General features: G+C 42.2%; 2 protein-coding genes across 2 annotated transcripts; both read right to left on the minus strand.

The window, feature by feature from the left end:
* Nucleotides 1-6,989: 6,989 nt before the first annotated feature.
* cUnh5orf15 (chromosome Un C5orf15 homolog) lies at nucleotides 6,990-13,008 on the minus strand. The gene is made up of 3 exons (XM_084028967.1): nucleotides 12,878-13,008; nucleotides 8,990-9,957; nucleotides 6,990-8,540 (listed from the first exon to the last, which is right to left on the minus strand). Exons 1-3 carry the CDS (start codon nucleotides 12,996-12,998, stop codon nucleotides 8,406-8,408), a joined length of 1,224 nt encoding a protein of 407 aa, XP_083885093.1. The 5' UTR covers nucleotides 12,999-13,008; the 3' UTR covers nucleotides 6,990-8,405.
* Nucleotides 13,009-13,779: 771 nt separating this feature from the next.
* Nucleotides 13,780-21,698, minus strand: vdac1 (voltage-dependent anion channel 1). The gene is made up of 9 exons (XM_084028101.1): nucleotides 21,438-21,698; nucleotides 19,175-19,244; nucleotides 17,976-18,025; nucleotides 17,579-17,731; nucleotides 17,320-17,372; nucleotides 16,526-16,753; nucleotides 15,548-15,698; nucleotides 15,218-15,275; nucleotides 13,780-14,815 (listed from the first exon to the last, which is right to left on the minus strand). The coding sequence occupies exons 2-9, from the start codon at nucleotides 19,239-19,241 to the stop codon at nucleotides 14,724-14,726; spliced, it is 852 nt and encodes a 283-aa protein (XP_083884227.1). The 5' UTR covers nucleotides 19,242-19,244; nucleotides 21,438-21,698; the 3' UTR covers nucleotides 13,780-14,723.
* Between the last annotated feature and the right edge of the window lie 273 nt (nucleotides 21,699-21,971).

The raw sequence follows: 21,971 nt of genomic DNA on the forward strand, positions 1-21,971 counted from the left end.
CTGTGAAGTTCATTTTGAAAAGATGCTATGTACGTAGCAAGGGTATATATTGACATGCAAAAGTGATGCTAGAGGGAACGTCAAGCTTTTATTATTAATGCATTAGAGTGAGAACGCGTTGACAGCATGACTTGAGACAACGAAAGTTAAGACGCCTCAAGTTATGACGTAGCTGCTTTATGAAAATTGTTGTTGTTTTTTTTCATTTCAGGGGAAAGAAATGCATTTTTTTATTATAAAAAAAATAATAATACAAATAAACTAGTCACAAAAAATCAGCACTTTACAAACTCCACGCTAATTAAAACCTCGCTGGACAGAGAAATGTCTCTAATTGCATAAATTGCGGCGAACTAAAGAGTTATTCTGCTAATGATCTGAGAACAAGATGTCAAATCCTAAAAATAATTCAACCTCCGCAAAGACTCATCTGCCGACTCCTCACTGTCGGAAAACTGAACCCGTGTTATAAAAGCCCCTAGGCAAAAAAAAAAAAGTCTCATAGCCAGAGGATAACAGGACGAGAATGTGTCTTCTGGAGCCGAAGAAACACTGCAGAGAGCGAAATACAGGAGGGCCAATTAATGCAAAGGAAGCATATACCTAAAAATATACACATGCACGTAAAACCCAGCAAACAGGCTGCTTATCAGAGGCTGGGAGAGGAAGATCAAAGTGGCGGCGGCGGCGGCGTGGAGAGGCAGGGCGTGAGATTGAGACGGAGCTGAGAGGTACGACGCCTGATGTGAAGGAGAGAAAAGAGAGGAAGAGAAAGAGGCGGCTGTAGAAATGAGACAGAAATGAAATGCTCAGATCCACACCGTCTCAGAGGAAGGCAGTCACAGCCAAAGATTTAAAAGCAAGAGTCTTCGGATTTTTGGGTTTGATGGATAGAATAACTCCCTGAGTGGAGAAAAGATACAGATAAATCCAAAAAAAATCTTAAGAAGAAGACAAATGACATGGGCTGATAAAAATGTTCAGAGTGCAGAGAGAAGGGAAAAAAAGCAGCGTGAGGTACATTGTGACAAGAACTTTGAAGAGGACTTTAAACAGACGGCGTAATGAAGGATCTGATACGGAAGGGGAAATTGAAACATCAACGCTTTGACTGCAGCTTTGAGTCTGTTGCTGGAAGGGACAGGTGCACTTCAAACATCTGTTTCATGATATCCAACGTGATTCTTCTTGCAACTGAATTTGTGTCATAAAAAAAAGTCATCGGGACGTTATCCAGTGGTTTGTGGAGAATCAAGTTCGCCATCGTGGAATTTTTGCCGTCAGTAAACGTAAGTGACCATATTTGGACTGTGGAGGAGCGACGGGTGGATCTGATGAACACAGGCAGCAGGGCAGCACCCTTACTGGATCTGGATCCATGTGGATTCTTGTGTTCACAAAGTTGGCTTCATAATTCAAGGTCAACTTTACAGCTAAGTGTTAAAGTCATTTTAGTAGTTAACTAACATTGGTAGCGTGCTAGCAAGGGTAACAAGGGTTGACTCTAAATGGACCATAATTTACTAAATTAACATGCTGGATTTGTCACCGGTGTACTCAGGATGAGGGAGGTATGGACCCAAATGCAGTTAAAAACATGTTTTAAGCTAACAACAAACAATGTCCACAAAAATCAGGGAGACCACAGGGGCAAAAACACTATTCAAAAATTAACCAACAACTCAGGGAGGCCATAAGGGCAAAAACAATATGAAACAATAACAAAGAACAAGAATCCAAAGCATAGACAAAAAAATGTACAAACCATAATCCAGACAAAGACCAGGAGACAGGCAGGACAGAGTGGTAGACACATATCCGGGATCACACAGGATGACCAAGCAAAGACAGAACAGGAACACACAGACTAAATCCACAGGGCTGATAGGTTAAATGACAGACAGGTGTGGAAACACAAGGGCAGGCTATGGTGATTGGGGAGAACAAGAGGCAAGGCTGACGAGACAATGAGACACAGCTGGGAGACAGAAAAAAGGAGGGAAACCAAGGCAGGAAGTAAAGCATGTGACAACACAAGACAGAAGGACTTCAAAATAAAACAGGAAACCAAAACAACAGAAACCCACAGTCATGACAGGATTGAAGAAGATTTTAAACTACAGTCGTGTTTACAATGTTTCCTGAGATAATAAATCAAATGAAAAGATGTCGCCCCTTCATGGCCAGTAGAGAGATTGGAAGTTTAAGGCACTTGAGCTTCACTTTGCAGAACCGGAAATCTTGAACAGGCTGCGGTTGGTTGGGTTTTACCCCCTAATATCCATTGAGCTCTCTGCAGGCACCTCTTGTTACCAATTTTGCAGTGCTCGGTACTAGTGTTGATCTGGGCGGTTTCAATTACCTCCTCAAACTGTGAGACTCCTAAATTCATCCTCCATCCTTCAACAAACAAATTTGCATTCAATCTCACTTTTCCAAATCAAGTGGCATGGCATTTTCAGTCCAGTGTGCTTGAATGTGCAGCACAATACGTTTTTCTAATTGGATACCTTTGCTTCATCGCATCCAAGCTGCTCTTTTCTGTCTTTCTCCGTGGAGCTCGGGTCATTCCTCTCCTCCAAACCATAAATATGATCTCCCCTGCATTTTCTTCTGAGCGGCAGAGAGAAAAGTAAGAGGCTCCACTCGGAGCAGAAGATAAAGAACAAGGGCGGTTAAGCTTTGTCAACACAGAAACATGAAACTCTGAGAGATAAAACAGAATGGAGAAAACATAAACCCTGGGCTGTGGCTATCATTTGCAGTACCTGGGAGACTCGGGACAATGAAACACACAGACAGGAAATTGAATACAAAGGAAGCTGCAGAGGGAACCCAGGTACTCTGGTACAGTAGGATAAAGCAACCAATTTTATGGTTTTTGGTGGGGTCTGAAAGAATCCCAGTCCAACCAAGAAATAGAAACTTCTAAAGCTTCCATTGTTTTGCTTTATGATCTGCAGCCTAATCGGGCTGTGAGCCAACACTACGTACTGGATTTATAATTCTTCATCTTGCCATTTAAGATGTACTGTCGAAGGTGTAGTGGAAAGGAGAACAGGTTTCTAGAAACCATTAACAGTTTAATGTGTTAATATGTTTATTCAAAGTTTCCTACTTCAAGTAATGTCCACTATTTGTCTACTGCTCCACACTCCAGTCCAGGAGGTGGCAGTAATGCACATATAAGATAGTTTTCCAACTGCCATTTAAACTCAAAAGGAGAAGAAATAACAAGCTAGCTGGCTAGCTAACTAGTCAGCTGCTAAATGAGATTTGGGATTTAAGAAGTTAAAGTTTCATCCAACCACAGCGTAGGAGAGCACATTGCTATCGGCAGTTGATTGACAACGAGCTAACTAGCCAGCTGCAACTTCAACTTACGCCCCCTTTTTCAAGTGAGGCCCTTTTTCTTCCTCTTGGTATTGCAGGAAACGTGGTCGGACCATGGGTGCTGAGGCGGGTAGGTTTGGGGTGCACCTTCAGATATGAGCACTGAGTTCATTGATGGGAAGAAATAAAGCCAACTTCCCTTGTACGTAACCCTCTTGGGTCCCCAGGTTCGACTTTTACCCAGTTAACACTTTGCACTGGGTGTAACAACGCAGGATATTGCCAAACTCCAGCAACAGGAAAAAACTGCAGCAACACTTGTGTGGGAAAATCATAATTATCAGACATGCTTGAGACCTGCGGGGCTAAGTCTTCATTAGAAGTGTTGTTGGAGTTTTTATCCTCCTTGTGACGCATCTGGGAAGGAGGTAAGGATGTACCACAACACCATACTCAACACAGAATATATTTAAATATAACTTAATTTAACAGCTTTGATATTTACTTAACTTTAAGTTCCTTAAAGGAGCCTGAAACCTTAATTTAACCCCCCAGACCACGTTTTCAACTTAGTGGTGGTGTTGATGGTTTCAGGTCCGGATAGAATCATCAGGTCTGATAATGTGGCTTAATGTAAAGTCTTCATACGTGGAACACATAACACAGTGATTATCTTAACACAGTTACATGTTTGTGTTTTCTGACTACATGGCCAACATTTCAGAATGTTTCATATAATGTCAGATTTATTTGATTTTACTCTATATTTTACTTGGAATTATCTGTTTTGTTGTGTTTTTTTACACAAACACACACATCCAGAGCTGGTAGTTGTACACTGTAACTACAGTTTATTACTGCTAACTGACTAAATGGGATCAGTGGGAGCTCAAGGGCATCTTGATCTCATGTGGGAAGATAAATAGACTCCTTATTTACTCTCCTTCCCTGAAAGTAATTTCCCAGAGTCCTCATTAACAAAATTATGATACCTCTTCCTGTTATATGTACTGCAAAAGTGATTTTATTAGAATAACAGTGACATCACAATAGTCCAGCTGCACTGCCCCCCACCCCCGTGTAAAACAGTACTTTAAAACACCAGACACTCACATACGGTATCTCCTGAAGGTTGATGTTGAAGTCCAACACGACTGAAGCCCTTTCTGGTCGGTGTGAGTCCTCCCCTTGATCTGATCTCTCCCGTTGACGAGGAAGCTAATAGGCCAGACTGCGTGATCTGATCATGTGCTTTGATAAGCTCCCGCCTTAACCCGCCTGTTTTATCTGCTATACCTTCAGGTCTCCTCACACTCAATATATGGATGTCTCTGGGAAACAGCAGATGCCTGCCGGAATGGGGTTAAAAAAAAAGAGAAACCTAATCTAGCAGATGCTGAAAATACAGACATTATTAGAGAGAAGCCAAAATCGGTCAATAGCCATCAGAATTGTCCTTGATGGATAGTTTCTCTCAAGGAATCCGATTGGTCAAAGGTGTATTCCAGCTGTGTGAATCGTTCCCATGAAGCCAGCAGTGCTTTCGATTGTTTTGATTGCCTTGCCAGTTTTTCTTTGATCGGTCTTTTTGCCGGAAAGAAAACTTTCATCCATCCATCCATCGTCTACCTCTTATCCTGTATTCATGGTCTCGGGGGGCTACAGCCAATCCCAGCTGTCATTGGACGAAGGCGGGGTTCACCTGGACAGGACGCTCAGTAAATGTGCAGCTGCTGAAGCCATGACTGTAGTTAGGAGTCGTGATGCATGCTTGTCAGCACATTGTGGCTCCCTGCACTACCGTCACGATGACAAACGCTCTCCAAGATATTTTCTGCTAGAATTAGTTCAAACGCTGGCTGTTTTTTTTTTTTCTCGCATCCATTAATTTGAGACGATTTGCAGCAGGGTGAGACATTTAATTATTCTCTCTGAGGAAAAATGATATTTTCATGAAGCCACAAACAAACGTGATGTTTCTTTCTTTTTTTCCTCCAACGACAATGACACCTTTGATCAGAACATCTTATATGGATTCTGAGAGTATGGACCTCATTTCTGCGTACTTTTGTGTGATCACCGAAGTACAGAAAATAAGTGAGGAATCAACTCATAATAATTATTTTATTCCATTAGAATAAATTAGAGGCTCCATTAGGTGTTTCAGCAGATGATTTGGAAGTATTTTATGTGTTAGATTTGAATGTATTACAGCATATTATACCATTTGTAGAGAGAAGATCTGCCAGTTTGCATGAAAATTGTGCTATTTTATAAATCTCAAAAGTGAGTTAATATATTTATTTCTTTAAAGAAACCTCGACTGAAAATGTTGGTCTTTTCCAAAGCTACTGGATAACCATCGTCAAGACTTTCACCCTTCGCTGATCAAAAAGTGGTTGTGAGATCTTTCCGGCTGCTAGATTTAATTTGCTGCCGTCTCTCAGGTAGAATAACCCTGCTGCCACAACTGTACAAATATCCACAAAGCAGTAATCTTATCTGCTGATGACACGCACCCAGCAGGCATCACGTCCTGCTTTTTTCATCCACGGGTTTCACACTTCTTCTTTTTTTGTTGCTTTCTGTCCGACCAACAGAAAATGTAGTAACCTCGGTTTATGTCATCACCCCAAATTAAGAGTGATTCTCTCATTTTTTTTGTGATGGATTGGTTTGTTTTGGATTTCTCAGAGATTCTGGGTAATCGTGCACACATCATTGCAAAAGAAAAGTATGAACGTGCTCAGTTCAAATTCCCCTTTTTATTGTGTAAAATTGCTATTTGTGTCACGCTGAGCAGGAAAAACAAATTGCAAAATGACATTTAATTTAATATGGAGTAGGTTACGATCACGCTCGTTTTCTTGCCTCTTACGCAGTATGTGGTAACACGCCATCCTTCAGTTTTAAAAGGACACAGCAGAAAATGTGTCAACAGAAACATGGGTCTGTGTGATCACATATTCATGTGTGTGTACTGCCTCCTTGTGGTGAAGTTCCTTATTATTTCCCCTCACAGGAAACATTTGGATGTGGCGCAGGTGTAAATAATTAAATTAACGAGGCTTTGATATCAGGGTCCCTGGTATTGTGCATGCTGGCTCGCTGTCACTCTCCCTGGGACACTTGAACACAACGTCGTCACTGTTAGTAGTAACACCTGTGTTTTTATAGGCCAGTCAAAACGCCTGCTGTCAAAAGGGCACGTTGCACCTCAGTTCATCTCAATTACACACAGGTGACGACGGCATCAGATAAAACAACATTACAACGTGTTGCGCAGCAGCAGTTACTTTTTATTTCATCATTAAAGATTAAAAACTCTTTCCAACAGAAGATATGGATATATATTTATATATATATATATGGCGTTTAACCACAGATTTCCAGCTTGGTCTGCGACCATCGCAGTGAAAGGATGCAACCTCTTAGCCCATTACGATCAAAGGGGATCACAGTGAGTCTCATTAGCGATGCCAACACAGTTAAGCTGAACACTTACTGTGAAACTAGCGAGATAACAGACGGTTCTGTGATGTAAACGCTCTCTTAATCTGACTCAAAATGTAAACCGTCAGAAGTAGAGGATCTCAAATTAATCACTTGAGCAGGTCAAACATAAAAGCGTTGATCATCAAAATGAAAGACGGAGGGAAGGGGGGGCTCTGTACACAAATTTGTGCTTTATTGACAAAAAAAAAAAAAAGATTGTACAGTTTCTACTGTTGATTGCAAGAGCAGTGCTGATCCACCTCCTCCCCTCATATTCTAGATAATATGACTGAACTGCACAGTGCAAGCAGCATGATCAATCAAACCACTGTTCAACCTGTTTTATATGCGGACAAGACAGCTGAAAACAACTGGTGTAAGGCGACAAGATTGATGACAAATATGTGGATTCATGTGGCATTTAAATCGAAGGCATGACACGGCGACAGATAGAAAGCCACGTGGCTGTGATGAACGGGAAACTGTGGTGTGTTTTTGTGGTCTTTAACCAAACTTTACTGACAGGAAGTAACTTAAAATGCTCCGTATTAGCATGAGGGGACACAGCCGTTGTCTTACGCCACATGGAAAGTGGAAATGATTGATAGAGACTTCACCGAAGTCATAAAACAAAGAGGGCCGGCTCCAGGATTTCTGCATAGCAAAATCTGGGCAGTAGGAGAAGACGACGAGTCAAATCTAAACTGATGAACTAGGGCAAAGTCTCCTCCCATACATTACATTAGTACATTCTAACCTGAACATTATTCATTATGTCTTCATGACATGGACAGCCCCCCAATCCCCAATCCTTTCTTTGTTAGATAAAACACATCGAATAGATTTGATATGAAACACTGAGGAATATTTTGAGTTTTTCCATTGTCATTTTTTTTTTTTTTTAGTTTACAGTACTTTATTTTTTACTGTATGAGATCTATGAAAATCGGATCGTTTTGACGTGAGTGGTGGACACTTTCTGGAATGACTGCATATATAATGTATCAGATTCTCCTACATTGCTGCTTTGTTTGCATACTTAAACTTTACAATATAAAAAAGTATACATGACACAACGAGTCCTCTGAACTTGTGTGTCAAGTCATATCTTGGCTAACTGCTCTGAGAGAGAAATATATTATTAATCACGGGGTAAACAATCAACTGCTATAATTAAGCATTATAACCTAAGTTCTTCCTATTTTTAAAGTGAGATATAAACATAGACAGTATGCAAAAACAGGGGACATAAGGCTGAGACATTTCCGAAAAAAAGTCAAATATAAGACCCAGAATAAACCAAAATATTAAATCCCAAGAAGACATTAATTGAGAGAAAAATGACAAATAACATTAAAATAATATAACAAATAAGAATAACAGATAATTATAAATCTCTATGCAGACAACGGAAAAGTCCTGAACAAATAAAATTGCTCTCCAGTCGGCCTGTAAAGCAAGAAAAAGCATCGACCGGGCTCCGTGACGAAGCACGGCGTCTCAACCCTGTGACTGGCCGGGTGGAAAGGCCAACTGGCTCCGTGCGGGTCTCCACGTATTGTTCTTCTGAACGTGGATCAGAAAATGTAGTCCCGGGTCATCTTGAGGGACGGCATGGCCTCGTTGACGTTCTGGTCGAGGCGGTGATACTCCACGGTGTTGCGGGAACACAGACTGTCCTTCCAGCGTCGGCTCTGAGCCAGGAGGAAGATCTGAAAAGGAATGCACAGAGAATTCAAATTAATCTGATGGATGTACAAGTGCTGATCAAGTAGAATTCATTCTTGACAGGCTAGAAGAGAAGATCAAAGCCTACATAATTGGAATCCTTACTTCAGCTGTAAAAACTCAAATTAAGACGGGGTCAGCACAATGTAAAATATAAATCCTCTCTGCCGATATGACGGAGAGAGAACTTATTCCTCTAAAGAAATACATTTCCTGCTTTATATTCACACATTCGACATTTTGGTTCCTCAGCTAAGGACACCGACTGTTTTGGAAGAACTCTAAATGCGTTTTGGTTTCATTCCCAAATGGAGTTTTCTGCTGGTGAAATGGATGGAAACCAGCACAATGTCACGTTTGAGGAGCTGTTGGTGAGAGAAGGTAAAGGCTGGGCAAAGTTGTGTTAACTCGCTGTCGTCATGCCAACACTCACCTTCCTCTTGTTGTGATAGGTGATGTAAACGATGGCCACCAGGAAGGCCAGGATGACCAGATGAAAGAAGAAGTGGGAGTCCTCGTCCTCCGTGTTGTAGCTGTCTGCTCCCTTGTAATGGGGCTCCTCCATCACTTCTGGCTGCAGCCTGTTCACACTCGGCTCTTTGGCGTTGACGCTGTTGTTTTCATACAGGTCGTTGTCCCCGTAGGTCGCGTCGTCGTCCTCGTCGTCTTCGTTGCCGTCGTCCGTGTAACCGTCCAGATCGATGTGAGGCACCGGTTCGTTGTCGGTGGTCTGCAGCGGGTCCAGATCGGTGTCCTGTGCTGGAGAGGGGTTCACAGCGTTGAAGGGTTTGGAGTCGGAGGTCGGGGTTTCCAAGTCTTCTGTATCAGGTTTAACAGGTTCGGGGACTTTGATGGAGTCGGTAGGAACTTCTGGATTCGAAGCTGGATTGGCTACGGGTGCATCTGTTGCCTCAACTTGCTCTTGGTGGTTTTCAGCATCGCCTGTTTGCGATGCTGAATCGGTGCCATCGGTGAGAGGCACTTGCTGCTGTGTTTTTTTATCAGAGGAGTCAAAGACGGTGGCTGGATCCGTTCCCTCAGGCTCAGATGTTTTTGGTTCAACGTTTGTTGGGGGATCACTTTCAGGAGCGTCTGCCACTTTAGGAGCCTCCGGTTCTTCAGGAGCCTCAGCTGCTTTAGGAGCCTCGGTTGTTTTAGGAGCCTCGGTTGTCTTAGGAGTCTCGGTTGTCTTAGGAGTCTCGGATGCTTTAGGAGCCTCGGATGCTTTAGGAGCCTCGGATGCTTTAGGAACCTCTTCTGTTGTTGTAGGTGTTTTGGGCTTCTTGGGAACCATCACTGAAGTCACTGAAGTCTTTTGAGATGACGAAGGCTCTGCCTTCTCCACGGTGACGAAAGTAACATTTGGAGATGCGTTTCCTGCTTGATTCTGTTGGCTCAGTGCTGCCAAGAAGGAATAACAAAGAAAGACAATGTTAATTATTTGGTTACAAAAATAAGGTTGATGAAATACTCCTTTAAACACTGGACAAAACATGTATTTTCAATCAAGGAAGGGTTCTTCACTGACCACATTCTAAGCCTACCTCCTCATGTAATGAGGTCAAACAAACAAATCTTAAATGAGATGATCACAAATCATACAGTCTCCCTGCATAAAGGATTAATAAAGAAAATGTGTTTGTAGCCTGTATTTTTTTAGATCAGGCTCTATTTTCCACGTCTCTCCCATGACAGCAAGCTCAACAGCGTTTTAAAGTCAATCTTGACGATATTTATCATTATACCAATAATGAAAATTCACCACGGTCAACTTATTGCCAGTAAAATCCTATATCATCCCATCCCTAAGCCATACATTAGATTTCAGATTCATAATTTTTATATTATATTACTTTAATTTTCAAGAATCTGCAGCTGTCTTTAAATGAGACCTTGATTCAGTCTCGTGCATCTGGCCAGCCTTCTTGAATCAATGATACCATTTAACCAACAAGTGTGTCAACATTATTTTATCCTGTGTGACTAGGAGGCGTTGCTTAGGGACGGGAGGAGAACACTGGGGACTTGAAGCTCGGTGCACAACGTCCCCAAGAGAAGAAAGGCTCTATTCATACACATGGGCCATGGCCAGCATAAATAATCACTAACAGGAGAACGTTGTGGCAGCAACAGTTAAAGGCTGTGCTTTCTACACTCCAGCAGCTCTTTAATAAGTTTTATTCAGATTTAAGCCATATGATTCATGGATGAGGCCCAGAATTTAAGGATGCATTGATACCAATTTAAGATATCAGGCCTGACTCTCATAGCTGTGTTGGGTATCGGTGGCAACGGGACCAATCTATTCAATTTAATATACTGTATATATTATATGCTAGGATTTTCACTCCTGTTGAAGTTTCGACCAATTTGTTGCTGCATTAATAAAAGTTTAGGCTTTTATTGACGCGTAATTCCTGCTACTTCTGAAGGGTTTTAACCGATTTGCTGTTATTTATTATTTTAAGAATCAATTACAATTCAGTAAACGGATATATCCATGTATTTATTTTACATTTAGTTGTAATAAGCTAGGAAATCAATGTTGAGCCTGATGTTGCATAAAGGAAGGATCAATTAAGTAAACATTGCTATAGAATTGGTATCCGGTAGCGATACTCAAAGCTCAGCTATCAGTATCGGAATTGAAAAAGATTGATTGGCGCATCACTACCACAATTATTATAGGGACTACTTTGACACCAGTAAAATGAGCATATTAAGCAGGTTAGTGGCAGAACAAGTACATGTAATCCCTATTTTGTTTTTTTTGTACTTTTTTTGGTTTATGTTACCATTCGTGACAAAACCTAAAAGGACTTCCATGGTATAAGGACGGCATATTAATGATAAGTCACGATCTGCTCTCATGAATCAATGTCAAACTTTGGAGCTTATGCAAACGCTTCAAAAGAGGATGAAACGTTAAGCCAATAAATGTTGCAACGCGATACTGATGCGTTTCCAGGCTTTCAGGGGATATTGCATCACAAGACTCGCGTGACAAATTCTACAAGCATGCATGGGAGTTTCTGAAGAAAATAGTCCATTCGTGGACAGTTCTGTTTCTTTAAATGTTTGTGTGTATTTTTTTTTGGTTGTGTGCATCTTTATCACAATAACACACGTGAAGATTAGCCGTTTGAGTGAGCGTGGTGAGACAATGACGGCGTGGCACACCCATGGTGGCAAAGGAATGGGCCAGAATCTTGGATTTTCCCAGCACACACAAATATCGCAACCTGAGACCTGCCCAAACATGTAGATGCTGACACATGACCTTCATTTGAAAAGAATGGAGAACACAGGGAAGTAAATCAACACCATTGATCTTATCTGAAAAGCCAATAAAGTACATGTAGTCAAAGTCTATTTATCGACCAAAAAAAAAAACTGACATAACAGGAACTTTACAGCTGTCCCACTTCCTTGATGGTTACCTTCAAAAGTTTTTTTTTTTATTCGCTGAAATGGACTGTGGGGCTGCTGGACTGACAGGGGGTTAATTAACAGCTCAGATATATGACAAGGACATCTGGACCAAGTCACTTTATCTGATATCTGACCTCCAGGTGTCCCCGCAGGGCATCATAAAGTAGACTTTATGTTCTGCCCGACCTAGTATATACACAATACATGTCAACGCTGCCGCTGGGTGTGTCTGTCTTATAAATATATATCTAAGCAAGCTAAGTAACAGTGTTTGATTTCAATTCAAACCAGATTTCTTTTTAGTTTAGCAGGTATGATTTAAGTATGTATTATTATTATCTATACCCCAGATCGTCCTCAATGTCAGTGTTTTGGTTCATTTTGTAAAACAAACAAAATTACTTTCAAGAAATCTTCAAGTCAAGAGTAAGTATATATACTTCCTGTTTGCTGGTTTCGAGATAGTTGCCGTGACCAAACGTTGGAGTTAGTTATAACATTGTTACTTTACGTTTAATTAAATGTAGACAACTTACATTTCATTAAATGTAGAAATATTACATTTAATTCACAAATAAGGTCAAGAGTTTGACGTGGGAACATTTCATCTCGCGACGGTTACATTTCCAAACTGTTGACGTCACGGAGCAGTCGCATTAAAAACCCCGTATGTTAACGCTTTACATTGAGATTGTCGAACCGTAATAATAATATGCTTTAATATGAAAAACGGACTATTTTAAGCCTCTCACCTGACTGTTGCTAGCATGACGCTACGGCCAACTAGCAACGTTAGCTACCTAGCCGCTAGCTAGCTAAACGGGAGCGCCGTCGCTTCGTTATCAAGGAAACAGCCACCGTCGTCATACACACTTCAGCAACAACATACCTGGTGTCGAGTCGTTTACCGGAGCCGACAGGCAGCCGTTGGCCAACATCTGGAGGAGAATAACCAGCGAGAGAGCAGAAACAGTTCTCCTGCTTCGCCACATCTTCCTGCACGTCGCCATGTTTGTTACGCGTGTGACCGAATGATAAAGGGGGCGTGGTTTCCCTTTTGGCCACATAACAGGGTGTGTGTGTGTGACTGAATGTGTGTTAGTCGCATTTGCCATGACTGACAGTCATGGCAAATGCTTTGGCTCCGAGTGTGTTAATATCAATAATTAATGTAATACCTGATATAGTTATACCATTTGTATCAGGGTGTTTTTTTTTTAATTGGCCTTTGTCTTCTTTAGGGGTCCACAATGACAACAAAATCAATCAATAATTACCCTTCATGTATTTTATTTTCATCGGGCATGATGAAAATAAATGGTCTATACATCCACTTACATTCAAGCTGACTCATTAATGCCTGGCTGAGTTAGATTGGGTGTTTGAAACTATTTATTAATAAATGGACATTTTTTAAGCACACTAATGGACACCTTAAACTGTTTAAGCTGCACCTGCATGTACTCATTTGTGTAGTTATGCATCGTGCATACGCAACACAGGTCTCAAGATCACTTTTCGAAGGTCTGGAAGGAATGGATAGCATTTTTACTCTGCCTCAGACAAAGGGTTTGTATTTCAAGACCACTGTGGGGATATCACTAAACTGCCTGTGCATTGTCTGACTTATTATTCAGGGTGAAGAGGAATCTTCATTTGTTTTCCCTGGGTGTTTCTAATGGAAATGTGGATCTTCCAGACCAACTGAGTCGCAATGGTTTTGGTCTTTGCTTTGTCTAAACCCCTTAAAATATGGTGAAATGTGCAGAAAAACCCAAATACAATCAGAAACCGGTTCAAGATGTTCTTTATTTAATTCAGGGAATGACGATACTGTCAAATACACTAAGCATGATTCACATAACCAGTTGTGGAAGACTATCATTACCTGTCCCGTGTAATCATTATGTAGTGTAACTGTGTCCATCATGGTTTCCCTTCCTTTGTTCAACCAGGAAGAATCGACGGGCCGTTACCTCGTCGTACGACTTCACAGGTGGATTAAACTATGCAAGACTGTCGATAAAATAATATTCTTTTTTTTGCTATAGGTAACAAAAGACATTTTTCACAACAAATGCACAGACACACAAAAAACAAACAAGTGAGACGAAAACACAGAATGTTCACATCGGAGGTGTAGTGTCTCTCGGAGCTAATGACTTACATCAGGGACAACTAACCCTTCTCAATGAATAATATATATCAAGATAGACATTAGCGCTGACCAATGCAGAAGTGTGAAAATGAAACAGTTATATCACCACTGCAACTTTTTGGGCGAGGAGTGCTTCGTGGGGCTATGCAACAGCACCATCTGGTGGTGGAACTACTCAACTGTACGCTTTCCTTCTGATCTGCATAGGACAGCAGAACAACACAAATTAAAGCGTTGTGCATGATTGTAGTGAAATGACAAATAGTGACGCCAACACAACTTTCCCTTGCAAGCTACACTATTCAAGATAAAACTTTCTGTTGATCTGTTGTTTTGTTCAGCTCTTTATGTTCAAAATATACTGTTCCCTTTAAAAGTGGTCCTTTTTCGGAAAAGTGGCAGGTCGTCGTGAGAGCGATTTGACCTGTATTCTGTCTTGCCTCCAGCTGGAGCACGTCTAGTGGACACGGGGGGAGGTTTGTGAGGGGTAGCTAATCAATAAAGGATTTGCAATTCTTTGGGTGGGGAATGCGTGTGTGCTGGAAAGGACTGGAAGGGCGTCTGCATCGTCGTCGTCCTACGCCTGGAACTCGAGGCCGAGGCCGAGCTTGTGGCCACCAGCGTTTATGTTCTTGCCGTCAAGGAGAGCAGAGAGCGTCAGCTTGATGCCTGCAGAAACAAACGCATCAGGATAAGCGGCGCACAGAGAAGGTGATTGATCATCATGTAGATCATGTAAATTTGCTCCCATTATTCATCCGCAAAGCTTTGGCAATGTTGCTACTGTTTGTTTACCCTTGAGAGTTGATGGCTATGAATGTTCTGTTCTATTTTCATCTAGGCATCAACATAGAATAATAGGAGTAGCATGCATGCTTGTTTATCAAAATATATACATACATAAACCCTGCTAGAGAGCCATAATGATTATGTTGTTTTTAATAATCTTAGCACCACTGCTCAGATTACAACTCAATTCTAATGCATTCTGATTAAGTGGCATTTTCTGGTTTGCAGTGTCTTAATTGAGTAAATGTCGTGGTCTTGTGATGAATGTTTGGGCTCACTCACCTGGCTTCAGAGTCTGAGTGTAGCCGAGGCCCACGAGGCTGGAGTTGTTCACCTTGGCCTGGGCGGGAACAATACATGGAAGTCATACAGAGAACAACGTATATATCATGCTAATGCTGGGTCATTTCTAGTGGGTGTTCTATTAGTTCTAATTCTAATTCCTTGTCATTCAGAAACCATACACATGTGCATTAATATGTAAGTGTATGTGCAATCATTTATGGAGGAGATCACATCCCGGGTCGACTTTGAAAGTGAGATTGTTATCATTCAACACGTGACTTAACCACTACTACGACTACTACTACTACTTGGGGTTACACTACTCACAGAGAAGGAAGCATCAGAGTCGATCTGATACTTGGCAGCGATGCCAAAGCGGGTGTTGCTGTTTCCGGCGGTCCAGGCCAGGTTGACGGCCGTCTCCAGCTGGTCATTCACCTTCTGGTAGATGGAGCCACCAAACTCGGTGCCATCATTTCTGAGGAAAAACAGCAGATTAAAATAAATGTCGATGTTGCTGCTACCGTCGCCCTACAGTTGATAGTTTCGACTTAAAGGGATAAATCATGGTTTTGTTTTGCATGTCTGTGCAGGAGCTCCTCGGGTGGTCACATTGTCGCTGATGTAAAGCCTACATTATACTTTGTCTGACCTCACATAACCACTTCAGCTGTAGACTGAAACAGACAGGCTTGGCCGGGGGCACAGCAGGAAACAAGGCTAACACTGTGCCCGTCCCTCCCTCGCTCACACTGCCCGACACTACCTCACTCGGCCTTTTCACCGAGGCTCTTGCCAGCCGCTCGCTCTGCCTCACCTGCAATATAGTAAATCCAATCACCTGGCTGTAAAAATAACTGCCAGGCACCTGGGTGTCTGGCAGGCAGCCAAGTTAGTCAGCCAGACAAGGACAAGGAAACCGAAGGCTTCTGTCCAGCCAAGGTCAATCGTCTGGACTCGGTTGTTTCACTTAAAGCTAGAACTTTAAGCCAAATGGCTTAAGTACCACGCGACAGACACTCTAACCCAATATCAGAGAGTAGCTTTATGCATAGCTGGCATAGTTTCATACTGTAAAAACATGCATGCACAATGGATCGAGTGTGTGTCTCACACATAAATGTATTTTATTTCTCACCAGCTCAGTTTAAGGTTCAATCACTCTCTTGCTAGCTTAAATTCATAAAGAGGGGGCGGATCAAACGCAGATTAACTATGCATTGTGTGTGTGTGTGTGTGTGTGTGTGTGTGTGTGTGTGTGTGTTACAATGAAAGGATGCATGCCAGCACACTAAGTAGCCTTACACATTTGTATGGAGCTGAAACTCGTCCGTCTTGAATCCGACCGCAAAGTTGCTCTGGGTGATCCTGTTCCTGCCAGCCTCGAAGGTCATCTGGTAGCCGGCCAGCCAGCCCTCGTAGCCCACCACGCCGGCGCCGTGGATGGCCGTGCCGTTGATGTCGTAGTTGACGTCACAGCCGAGGTTGATGTGGTCGCACTTGTAGCCCGTCTTGACCTTGCCGCTCTTCTTGCTGGCAAAGAAGCCCGGAGAAAGAACGGGTTGTTAATGTCGAAGCCAGAAATATCACACTGCTGTGACAATGACAAAGTAACCAGTGTAGCATGAAAGCATGGGGAATTAGCAAGCTAGCTAGCCAGCAGTGTAAGAACTTCATCCATAAACTCTTTTCACAGTCTAGGGAAGCACTTTGCTAGCACCAGATGAATGACAACTATAAAGTACCAAATTGGCAGGTAAATTATAAATTTCTTTTAATGGCCAAGTAACTTTGCTTGTTAAAAATGCATGCATGTATCCATTGGGCTAGCTCAATAGTTAAAAGCATCATTTATTTTCTATATCAAATTGCATCAGTGTCTTTCCCTCCTGTGCAGAAACATTTGTTAGTAGCAAATGGATTCAAATAAACTGCTGACATATAAAAGGTCCTCCTCATCAAACGGCTGAAGTTCTTTTTTAATTAATTGTTTAATCTTATTCAATGCAGCTTTAAGGGTTTACTTCATTCCATTGGCGTTCTCAATGAAATGTTAAATTATTTTTACATTTTCGTGGTTCTCATTGAGCTGTTCTTACCCGGTGTTTGGCGAGAAGGAGGAATCAAACGTCAGCTTCAGTCCCTTGGCCAACTGAGGAATAAATGAGGAGTAAGTAGTAAGTAAGAAGTAAAACATAGCAAACAAAAACAAAAAGGAGTCATTTCTACTGATCAACTTCAGCATTAATTGTTCATCAGATTAAATTACAGTCCAATTTAGTGGCATTATTGCTATATACTTGTCAATAGCAACCCAATTCACATTTTAGATAGTCTTGGCCACACCCCAATACTAACCTGGTCTTCGAGGGTGATCTCGGTCCCAAGGGTGTTGTCGGTGTTCCACTTCTCTGTGAAGGTCAGTCCATGCTCCATCCACTTGTACTTGGTCTCCAGGGATCCGGCGACCTTGCTGGTCTCAGTGTTGGCCGAGCCTGTGCTGATGAACTCCTGCAGATCAGAGTATTGGTGTAAGCAATAGCCAGATACATGTCCATGTTGGAATCATTGTCTTCAAACAAAATATATTAGACGGTGATCAAGTCCCGTGAACCTTGCAACAGTAGGAAACGGTAGTAAACTCCATTTAAAGAATAAAGGTAGCAGAGGCCAAGGTGGACCCGCAATGTTTAGGAAATCATATAATTATCAGCCAGGAGCCTCTGATAAACTCATGACGGGCGAAACAACTTACCAGTCCATTCTCTGACTTTGTTTTCAAGTCCAGCTTGATGACCCCAAAGCCTGAAACAGACAATATTGAATAAAAGTTAAAAAATAATGCCGGGTTGACAATACAGATATAACTTACAATAGTAATCATTGCATTTTTAAAAAGGGGAAGAGTCTTCTTCAAACTCATGCAACAGATGGCCCTCTAAAAAAAGAAAAAAATGAAATGCCAATACTATTAGTCATAACCGTGGAAAATGTAATTCTAATTATATTAATACACATTTAAGGAATCCCTTTAGGTATCTCCAAACACATTCAATCAAGTCATTGATTGGTGTCTGTGCCATTTATCAGCCCCCAGAGTGCATTTAAAGTTATTTATATGCCACAGGCTGGGAGAGTGTATTGATTTGATGTAGATTCTGTGAGAGCATTAGTGCCGTCAGTTATGAATAATAGCTAGAAGTCGGGTTAAACAGATCCTGTGACTTGCAGTGAAACCCACAGTGATGAATTACGAATCACCACAAAACTTGAAGTGAATCAGCCTTCGTGGCACACATGAATCACTCCGCCGCAACAGCTGGGAATTCACTCGATATTAAGGCGGAGATCATTCGGTAACCTTTAGAGCGTAGGTGTGTGTAGTGTACTGTACACAAGACACACCTCACAGCCACTCCAAATACAGGCTCGGTACATCTGAACATGTGTTCAGCTATAAAGCAAGAAAACGGTTTCATTGCTTTCAACTGCTATTGTGCCGGGCCTGGGTTTGTTCAATGGCTGAGAGGAAGTGTTGCATCCAATCTGGATGACTTCACAGCACAATAAAGGAAGGATGTATCGTCCTTCTAGTGTTTAAAGTGATACTGTTGCCTTCATCAAAGAAGGAACAGAAACTTTAAGAAAAATTAAAGACGATAACATTAAACAAAAAGCAACATTCATCAGAGAAGCATTAGCACTTACAGGGTAATACACTATGCAGCTAGCAGAGGCTACATGCTCTCCATCATGGTGCCAGAACTTAAAAAAGGGAGCTTGATCCTATATTGTGTGTGTGGCTGATTTCTGCTTTCTGATCCATTTTGTAAAAAAACATGTGAATTACCTTGCTACATGTCATTTCATTGGGATTCAAACCCAACTCCCCTACATCGTACTGCTGTAAATGGTGATGAAATACGTGAGTGCGGTCGGCTGCTTGGTGCTTACCGTATCCCTTGGTAAAAACATCCCTGGCAGACTTTCCAAGGTCAACGTAGGTGGGAGGTACAGCCATGTTCTGCAATGAGAAAGAGGGCGATCAATGAATAAAAACAACATGTCACTCTTAATAAAGGGCCTCCATGCTGCCTGTCCTCTTTCTGCGCTCCAGCTTTAGGACAGACTGCAGCAGCACAGCAGAGGGAAAGACACAGCAGCCAAGCTGGAGCCGGAGAGCAGACTGACAGATCAAATGTGAAGTGCTGCCGAAGGCAACTAGAGGTCACTGATGGATAGCAAAGGTAGAAATCTATAAATTGGCTTACACGCACGCACACACGCACGCAGCGATTCTCATACTTGCACACAGTCGTTCAAACTTGCGGGTGTCACATTTTGGCATCGGGTGTTAATTTCCAGTTTGGGTATTTTAAATACTTTAAAATGGAAAAGCTTTCGTTTCAGAGTGGAAATGCCAAGTTGAGAAAAGGGCAAAGAGAGCCACAGACTGAAGCACAAAGCAGACTATTTGCCAACCCTGTGGATTGGCTGCGCTCGTGTACAGTATGTGTGAACCTCTTTGTCTTCCATTTTCCTGAAAAGCCTGTTGTGCAAGACATGTCCATTTCATCATTATGTATTTTGATTGGATGCAGGTTCCAGATTTGCAACGGCACAACGGTTATCAAGGCACGGTTGTTACGCAGGCCTATTGATAACACACACATGGGCACATTGATAGGAGATTGGACAGGAATTTCAACAGCTTATCGGGTGAACTTACAATTTCTCAATTACCATTAAATACAACTGCTAGGTCCAGTTCACTATTACGATATCCGTTTCCATATGATGAAATGTGGTTTGATATTTCGACAGAACTACTTCTTCACACTATGTTTTGTTTACAACTTACAGACATCCTTATTTATTTCTTATTTGTAATATCCTAGCTTTTAATTCTATTTCTGTTTCTATTTTAAGTACAATGTGAGAAATGGAAAAAACTGTCCTTCCTTGTTCCTTGTATGTGCATGCACACTCAAATAAAGCTGATTCAGCAATGTTTCTCCAATTTATCATAATTAGGAGAAAAATTGCATTTGCACTCAATAATATGAAGTCTGCAGGGAATACATGAAGTTTCCTATTAAAATGACCCACCGAGCAAATCACTAAATCAACATCGGAAACATTCCTTTCCTTCAAGGCCAGTCGGTGCAGTTTATCCTCACCTTTTCTGAGCAACTCCACCCTCATGTTCCTGACTAACAAGAGTGCTGCATATGCAATGTTTGCGGCCCCAGATGTTTCTCAGGCTGCATCTTGGACTCATGGGGTGGACTGTGGTCAAAAAGAAGCACTTCGGGGCAGGAAGCGGACTAATGAGTGTTAACACATACACAAATGGCATGGGATGCCATTCCAGCTGTGCTAAACACACAACCCCCCACTGGGTGTGAGACCGTTTTATGGCTTGGACACCCGGCTAACAGGCAGACATGACAGAGGCTGTACAGGATGCAGCACTGAGACAACCACGTACAGTATATGTGATGGCCTTGTCACTCGGCTTTGGGTTGAAGAAAGCCATCATTTGTATACAACATTCACACTGACTGACTTTACAAGAGAAAGGGGGCATCATTCCCATTGCATCATGAGGACCACCCCTGAAATAATACACTTGACCTAGCATTTAAGTTAAGGATGCATCACTGCCCTTCAGCGCCACCTTCGTTGTAGTCTAATTCAGGAGTCAGAACTACAATTACCACTTTAAATGTATAATTGTTTTTAAATTCTAGACTAGTGTGGATACAGCCGAGGCCACTCGTCTCAGACAAATTGGCTAAGAGGGCAGCGACTCCCTACCCCTCGCCTTGCTAACAGATTAGCATTAGCTAGCTATCAAGGTGGACAGCGGGCAAGAGTCTGCAGAGTGAGTAAAAACCTTTCCGGCAGGTTGACAGGAAGTGTCAGCAGGTTAACATCCTAAGCTAGCGAAGCTACTTTATTTCTTACCACCCGGATAACTGCTGACCACTAGCTGCTAACCTGCCAAATGACCGCGACATTAGCCCGCCGAGGTAACAGCTTATAGAGAGCAGCGGGCCTAGCATCTCTGCTGCACGCCGAGTAGCATCCGATGACAAAGTCAATGGATGTGACGGCTGCGGAGGTCGCGAACCGCCGGCTGAAAGCGGTGACAGAACACACAAAAAGAACGTAAGTTGTCCTGTAATTCTATGTAAGACAGATAGTAACGTACCTCTGTGTGTTCCTGTCCTGGTCGAGAGAGGGCTTGTCAGCTGCACAAAGGGAGGAGAGAGAAGAGAGGAGGGAGGTGGTGCGGCGTCACGTACGCTACAAGTCACGCAAGCTAGCAGCGCGTCGTTTAGAGATGGGTCCGTCCGAAAAGCCGGTTCTTTGGGCCGGGTTGATTCACTGCGTCTGGGGGGTGGGGCGTCGTCGTCGTCGTCAGCAGCAGCAGCAGCACATAAGTCGGCTCTTTTTCAGATGTATAACGTTTTACTTTCGTCTTGTTCCCCCAGTATAGCGGAAATACGTAATCTACGTCATCAAAGAGACAACATTCAGTCAAACAGCAAGATGGTTCACCCCAAATATCAGCGGTCCACTCTGAGTGGCTTCGGCGGGAAAAGGTAAGAGGGTATCCCCACTGTTCCTTATTCTGGGCCTTATTCTTGTCCTTCTTATTATTCTATCACTTAATTAGCGATGTAAAGTCATGTTTAAGTACATTTATACGTGCTTGAACATGTTACTACTCAATATTATACTT

Source organism: Eutrigla gurnardus (genome assembly GCF_963514095.1).
Source record: "Eutrigla gurnardus genome assembly, chromosome: 15".
NCBI lineage: Eukaryota > Metazoa > Chordata > Actinopteri > Perciformes > Triglidae > Eutrigla > Eutrigla gurnardus.